We start from the raw sequence: 8,456 nt of genomic DNA, 5'->3' as shown, positions 1-8,456 counted from the left end.
CTAAACACTGAAAATTTGAAAAATAATTTCCGGAAATTATTTTCTAGTTTCCAAACACACCCTTATAGTTAATTAAAGTATATAATTATTATCACAAAATTAAATATGCACCATACATAGGTAAACGAAACAATTATAAAGACAAACAACAAAGTCTCACATCCTATTAAACATCATTCCAATAGAATAAAATACCACATGTAACTACAAGTTAGTCAGATTGTAGACTTGGTAACCACAAGGTTATAAGTTTAATTCCACGCGCAAGTGACCTATTGGCCTTCTTGGTTTAAACAGGTTAGCGCAACTATGGGCAACCTAATAAGTTGATTAGTAGTCTTTTACCAATTAAGGTCACAAGACGAGGTTTATCCAGTACACACTCGATTTACCTTGTCAAATGTAAAAACTTTAATAATTTGACTTGTTACTTTTCTCCTTTTATTTTGATTGATGAAAAAAATTGAACCTAATTCTAACCAAACCCTATATTTCTTAAAGCAGTTCAAGGTTCCTAAGATAAAAGATGCCAAACATCTATGAGATATCAAATGATAAAGTTGTGGGTTTTGAGGAGGAAGCACAAACAATCATAGATCAACTTATTCATGGGTCAAAGGATAGAGAAGTTGTTTTAATTACTGGTATGGGCGGGTTAGGAAAGACGACTTTGGCCAAGAGAGTGTATGATGAGAAAATTGTAGTCGATCACTTTCACAAACGTGTATGGTGTACTATTTCTCAAGAATATGATTATACGGACTTGTTGAACAAAATATATAATCAAGTTTGTGACAAGGAGATAGAGATCGGTACTGTAATGGAAAAGCTTTGCAAAAGTCTGAAGGGATGGAGATACCTCATAGTATTGGATGATATTTGGAGTCTCAAGGCATGGGAAGAGTTGAATAGAGCTTTCCCCAAATGTCACAATGGAAGTAGAATTGTTTTAACAAGCAGACAAGATAATATAGTTCCTGATGCTAAACATATTTACCTTCGATTCTTCACTGTGGATGAGAGCTGGGAATTATTGCAAGTGAAGTTATTTAAAGGGAAGGGATGCCCTAAAGAGCTTGAAAATATTGGACAAGAAATATCTAAAAAGTGTGGGGGACTACCTTTGGTAGTTGGTTTGGTAGCCGGGCTTCTGGGAGGAGTTGAAAGGAGTGAGCAAATGTGGCAAGAAGTTCTTAATACTTTAAGCTCACAAGTTGCATTTAGAGGCGGAATAAAGATCAATGATGCAATAGAACTTAGTTACAATTATTTACCAGATCATTTGAGGAACTGCTTACTTTACTATGCAGCATTCCCGGAAGATGAAGCAATTGCAGCTTTTAAATTGATAAATCTATGGATATCTGAAGGATTCATAGATCTTAAAGAGAAAGAGAGGGAGAGGGTAGAAGACGTGGCAGAGGATTTCTTGAATTATCTGGTTGGTAGTAACCTAGTTATGGTGTATCAAATAAATTATGATGGTCGCATCTTATCATGTGGGGTTCATGATTTGGTACGCGACTTTTGTTTGACAAAAGCTAAAGAGAAAAATTTCTTGCACATAACTAAGATGGAGAATGTGTTGGATCCAACTCTAAAGTTGACTCCACATCGAATATCTTTCCATAGATGTAGTGTTCACCATGAGATTCCTAATGAATTGGTACCTTGGAATTCTTCTATCCGCACACTTTTGGGTTTTGAAAATTTTTACACTCCAGAAGCATATGATCAACACATTTATAAAAGCTCATGGGTTGGTAAAAAATTTGAACATCTCACAATCTTGGATTTAGAGTTTATTCAAGTGGACATATCAATTATGTTTGAAGTGAACTCATTAATTCATCTAAGGTACCTAGCTCTCAAATTATGTGGAAGCGGCTCTATTTCTCCATGGTTACTCGAGAATCTTGAGTGTCTCGTAATGTTAAAGTTGACTTCAAGAGAAGATGTGCATTTGCCAAAAGTTTTTTGGAATATGCGAAGTTTGAGGCATATGGTTATCCAGCACTGCTGTTCTAAGTCATGCCCAATAAAAGAGCCATCCGTTATGGAACCAATTCCCCATGGTTCAGAAATCTTACAAACCTTGGATTTGGATACTCATCTCTCTATAAGGGACGAGCATCTATTGAGGAAATTTCTTGGTCTCAAATTCTTGAGGTGTGCGGTCCCAGAATCATATCCATTTGCTGAATTTGAGTTTCTCCATCATCTTGAGTATCTTGAGTTATGCGGCATTGGACTACATCTTCTTAATGATCTTAAAGTCACCAAGTTCCCACCGAATATTAAAGAAATATATTTCATTAAGATTACTCTTTCATCGTCTGCAATCTCAATAATTGCACGACTCTCCAAACTCGAGGCTCTAACACTAGAGTCTTGCGAGTTCGAGGAGGGTTCAGAATGGAATGTGGATGAGGATACCCAATTCTGCAAACTCAAATATCTCAAACTGTCATATCTTGATGATTTAAGAATTTGGAATGTTAGCAGTGCTGCCGAGTCCTTTCCTTGCCTGGAGCAATTAATTCTGTATGAATGTTTTAGGTTAGAGGGGTTGTCATATAGCTTTGCAGATATTTCAACATTGGAACTGATCAGTGTTGTGAACGGTCCCGGTGTTGACAGTTCAGTGAATGAAATCCAAGAAGAGCTACAGAATATGGGAAATGAGCAACACACTGTTCACATTGGTAAGTCAAATTAATTAAATGAACTCACTATATATTTAATGCATTTCTTCTATTTTAATTTTGGTGGCATGGGTGGAGTCCTACTAATTAAATCTCTTTTCTTGTTTATCTTCTCAAAATGAAATGATGATTGACAGATAATAGGCCTTGGTGGAGCCGCTATTGTACAGACGACGACACAGACACAAGTCCTCCCCTCATTGATACATGGCATGATTGGTTTCCATGCTTGGAGTAATCACAACTTGTTATTACCTTTTTTTTTTTTTGTTTTTTTGTTTTAAACTTAATAATAATGTTTTTCTTTTGTCTTTTTATTTTAGTGTAATCTTTCTTTTATGTTTAATCAGTACTCTGTAAAAAGGCACATCCTTAGCTTGTTGTTTTCTTTTTTTAGCATATTTGGGCATGTTATGAACCCTATTGTATTTGATTTCGATATTACTGCTTTTGTTTGGATGTTTTTGGTACTTCAATTCGAAATCTGATTCAAATCTTGATGGAATGGAAAAATTGATTCCCTTTAATATCTCACTTGTGTTCTCATAATGGAAACTGAAATGAAATTGCATGCCCTATTCGATTCTCATTTAATTTACTAGAAAGAAAAATAATTACACTTAATAAAAGACATTCTTTCAATTCTTATTCTAAAATTAGTACCACACATGAGTTGTGTAAATATTCCAATGTTAAATGTGTATTTTTATATTAGTGTTTCAAAATTTATCAAAAGTATTATTCGGTATCGTAACATATATTAATGCAAGATTATCAAAATTTTTATAAAAGTAAATATTTCAAAAATGCATAACTATGACTTGTGACAGAAATGTTAAGTTAGATTAATTGGTGCAATAACAGTTTTAGAGGGAAGCACCCTTATTGGATAATAACTAAGCATAGTTTTTGCATCACAAAACCCTACTAATTGGCGTAATCCATGCTTCTTAATATAATGATAATAGGCATAATACTGACGAAGGTTTTTGCCACTCCCGCCAAAAATGAATTCTTGATTTGATCTAGTCTCCTGGACCCTAGTATTCTTCTCCAAAAAGACAATGATAATAGGCATAGTTTCTCATATGTGTTGAATATATATTGTAAATTATGTGTACCATTTCATCAATGTCCAATGTGTGATTCTAATTAATTGACCAAAGTTCATATTAAATTTTGTATTGTATTTTTTTTTTTTTGGGTCACACTTGTGTGAGACCGTCTCACGGATCCTTATTCGTGAGACGGGTCAGGTCGGGTCAAAGCACTATGCAAATGTCATACTTATATGCTCAAATATAACACTAATCAAGAATACAATTTTTGTTACTTATAAGAGAAAAAGTAATACATTTTTCATAATAATAATGTTGACAAGTGTCACTTACTTTTGAGGAAAAATATAATACTTTTAAATCAAAATGTAAAAGTATTGTATTTTCCCTTAAAAGTATTACATTTACCCTTATAAGTAACAAAAATTTTATTCTTGATTAGTATTACATTTGAGCATATAAGTATGACATTTGTGCATATAAGTATTACATTTGCATCTTAACCCGACCCGTCTCATGGTGAGACGGTCTTACACAAGTTTTTGCCTTTTTTTTTAAAAAACAACCATAAAAGCAAACTATTATTGCAAAATCAAATCACGAATACAATAAGGCTCTAGCCAGAGAGTGAGTAATCACATTGGCTGTTATATTGTTTTATTTTTTTTTTAAATACACTCTAACATATTCATAATATATGTTTAACAATTATGCCAATTTTGATTAGAATGAGATTCAAACCTAAGACCATCCTTATGAAAATCAATAAGTTAAGAATATAATAAATAGTTAATGGAATAGTCTGTTACTAAAGTTTACACGGATGGAATGTATGAATATTTTGAAAAAGTGATAAGTGCAAAAGACGCCACCTTTATAAGGTCGTTCGAGGATCATCTTGTGCACAAGTGAAGGCTTTTATGATTGATTTAGCCCTTAATTACGTTAGAATGCTTGTTATTGCCATCGGACCCCGTTCCACGCTTTGTTAATCATTTTGTAGGTAAAAAGATGTGCAAAAAGGTGGAAATGGCATGGATTTCAGAGATAGATTCACGGGCCAAAGTTGGAGCAAAGAATAGGCCATGGACGCGCGTCCATCAGAACGCCCACAGAAGTTGCACAACAGAACAAAAGTCTACTGTGGACGCGCAGTTTCGCCCGCAGAAGTTGCACAGCAGAAGCAAAAACGTACCTGGACGCGCCTCTAGACGCGCGTCCAGACCGGCGCCCATCAGCTCCCGCTCTGAAGTTTTTAATCTGGATGCGAGGGACGCTGTGGACGCGCCTCTGGACGCGCGTCCACCCTAGCGTCCGTCGCGAAGTTTTGGCGGTTTTTGCAATGTTTAAAAGGAGAATTGGGCCAATTTGCAGGGGATCCATCACACTTCAATTTTAGATCACTTTAGAATATTTCTCTCTCTAGGATTAGCCTAGAGAGATCTCCCCCAATTCACTCCACATTGCAATTCATAGGCTTAGATTAGAATTAGAGAAGAATTCCATTGTTGCAAGATTGTGATCAACATTCAAGTTCAAGTTCAAAGTTCAATTTCAAGCTAAGTCTTCATTTTAATTTCTTGTCATTACTTTTGCCTTTTGTTATTTCAATTCCAAGTATGATTAGATAGATCTTTGTGGATTTGGATTGAGCAATTTTGTATGGATATTCTTGAGCTTTGAATTGATCAATTAGGTTTTGCAATTGCTTTGATTATGAGTTTGATTGTGTGAGTGGTGATCCGCTTTGACTCTTGTGTAGGAATGATCAACCTATATGAGAGGTGTTTGGAGAAGGAGTCTCACCTACGAGAGTAGGGTTATTCCTTAGCCTAGCCTAGCACGTTTCCTTCCCGCCTTAGAAGGGGGATAGGAAGGCAAATAGCACACCATGTGTTCGATAATTTGCCTCACCTAGCCTAGTTGCCATGAGAATGGGACTATGGACTAGATGATAGGCCAATGACCACGAGAGTGGCGTTGGCATAGTTGCCTTGCCTCATTTTCATTATCTAAGTGTTGCTAGCATAATATCTTAGGAAATCAAGGATACCTATATGAGTTGCAAGATCCAAATCCTCTTTTCCAATTGATTGTTTCCAATATTTTGTTCCTTATTTTCATTATGTTTCATGCACATTTCTTACTATGTTCGGGTTAGCTTTTAAACACTAAACACTCTTGTGCTTAATCTCCTTACCGCTCGAATTCCTCCTTGCCATCCTTTGAGAACGATACTCGGGAACTTCTTCCCGTTTTAACACCTACTTCTTTCCATTCACCGCGAAAACTACAACCATCAAAAAGTAAAGGATATAATAAAGGGTAAAGTAGGAAAAATAATAGAAAATACCAAAATCAAAATAATACCAACGGTTCATTTTCATCAAACAATTACAACAACATTTGTTAATCACCAGGAGAATTAACTTTATTGGCTCTTATTAGGTTTTTAGATTTAAGCAAAATAATTGCTACCTAAACCAATTTTTGGAGGATATATTGACTGATTTTCAAACAAACGTTAAAAATTGCATATCCGGTCTTGTGCTTTGCTAAACCCCCATAACATCAACAACATTAATAATGAAAAGTAAAGGCTAGCTTCCATCTAGTGGAGTTTCATGAACCTGAATTCCATAGTAAATATGACTGTGGAAATTTGTCATCCAATTAGCACATACCCATTGACAGTATAATTGGTAAACACCCGATCCGGACCATAGGCAGACAAACGGGCACAGGAATTAAACAGCCACCAGTTACGCTGAGGAATGAAGTTATTAGGTTGAGGAGTGAAGTTATTGCCAATGGCTCCACTACATTCCACATCCAAGGCTGCCATCATGAAGACCGTTACACTCAGAAGTGGAAAGTCGTTGTACTCTTAGTATAAGTAGTAGGTCTGCTGTTGTTAGTAGGGGGACACTCTATTTTCTTACACAAACACTATTGTACTGCTCATTGTACTGAACTAATAATACAAACTATGTTCTGGTGACAATACTTACCGTCATTGGTGCTCTTGTTGAGAGCTGAGGCCAAATCTCAGGCAAAGCTCTACATATTACAAAAGTAGGCCACCCAGTGCCTTCCATGGCAGGGCGTTCAGTTCCTCAAGTGGCATCGCCTCCTCAAGCGGCGTCCGCCTCCTCAAGCGGCATCCGCTTCCTCAAGGGCGTTCGCCTCCTCATCAAGTGGCCTCCGCCTCCTCATCCAGGGCGTCCGCCTCCTCAAAAATGTAAAAATTATTATTTATTTGGATTTTCATCCTAAAAGATATATGAATGTCATGCTATAATTATTCTTTACTTAAAACAAATATTATTTGTTATAGCACAAATTTAAATTTTTTATTCTAAATCTATATTGTTTTAATTAAAATGTACATTTTATTACAACTTGGTATACTATATATGTATGAGATAAAATTTCACTCTATTTTAAATAATATTTAAAAATGTCAATGAGAGTTTAGAAGATGAATAGTTATATATAAGAACAATTGAGGTTCCAATCGTATACACAAGGATAACTTATGATCGACATTCGTGCATGCAGGTGTCGGCGCACACAAGTTAAGCATTTTCAAGTTCATTTTGGATTTGATTTACACCCCCTGCGCGCAAGAGATAGCCTCTATGCTATACAATTCAATAAGTCTTAAAAAGACTCTTGTATAAGTAGTTGTGCAAACCTACTTCCCAAACCAATGTGGGATAAAAGCTACTTGAAAACTTTTTCTCTCAATTTTTCTAAATCAAATATGTCAACTTTGAGGACCAATTTTCTCATTCACCCATTATCCATTTTGAGTGTACAATATATCAATCTTTTCGTCTAACTACGAAGAACTCGAATCCACTTTGACCCAACTCAAATCGAAAGTGGACCCCACATATATTTGTACCACAATATAGCCACTAAAATGCCATTTTATGCTATTTTTTTCAATAGTTATTTGTCCAGAGAATATCAACGCTCTACGATCAACCAACAATCACTCAACTGATTATCATATTACTCTCAGGTAAATTTTTCTCTAATATAGTTATACTTACTGAATATCAAAATATAAGTGTACCTCAAGATCTTGCAATAACTAACTGACAAGTAATTATATTAATGATATATAATGCAATGATATATAAAATCTCTAAAATTCTAGCACCGCATGCGTACATCTACACATTAACTATTAATTAATCAATTATTTGCTGGAATTCAAACAAGGATAACATCAGAAAACATAATCAATTCAAAACATATATTCAATTGTACTATATAATATTTGATGTTATAATTTATAAAATTATATATCGATCCAAATATTCTTAATATATTATAAAAATTAATTACGTGCATTGCACGGGTGGAAATACTAGTTAAAAGTTAAAATAAACAATAATTTTATTGCACATGAATTTTATTTAATTTTTAGTGTAATCTAATACAACTCATATCGTTATTTGTAACGGTGTGGACGAATGGATATCCCTAATTGTTTTTGACCAAATTAATAAACCGACCCGCCAAAGACCTTGTGGTCTAGTGGCACCTGTGTTCCAGTTTACACTTTCACATGAATAATAGGAGTGGGTCTGAGCCTCAGTGGAGACAACTAATTCACTCTTTGTGCTTTAGTAGGTTGAGAAAGTAGCTATAAACAGATACTACATTGTAACCGAGTCAG

General features: G+C 35.0%; 1 protein-coding gene across 1 annotated transcript; it reads left to right on the top strand.

Annotated features, from left to right (window-relative positions):
• The first annotated feature begins 526 nt into the window (after positions 1–526).
• On the top strand, positions 527–2,943 carry LOC116020372 (putative late blight resistance protein homolog R1B-12). The gene is made up of 2 exons (XM_031260849.1): positions 527–2,705; positions 2,843–2,943. Exons 1-2 carry the CDS (start codon positions 527–529, stop codon positions 2,941–2,943), a joined length of 2,280 nt encoding a protein of 759 aa, XP_031116709.1.
• The last annotated feature ends 5,513 nt before the right edge of the window (positions 2,944–8,456 follow it).

This window comes from Ipomoea triloba, chromosome 5 (genome assembly GCF_003576645.1).
Source record: "Ipomoea triloba cultivar NCNSP0323 chromosome 5, ASM357664v1".
NCBI classification, from domain to species: Eukaryota; Viridiplantae; Streptophyta; class Magnoliopsida; order Solanales; family Convolvulaceae; genus Ipomoea; species Ipomoea triloba.
The sequence above is the reverse complement of the archived record's forward strand: the minus strand, read 5'-3'. Positions and strand labels throughout refer to the sequence as shown.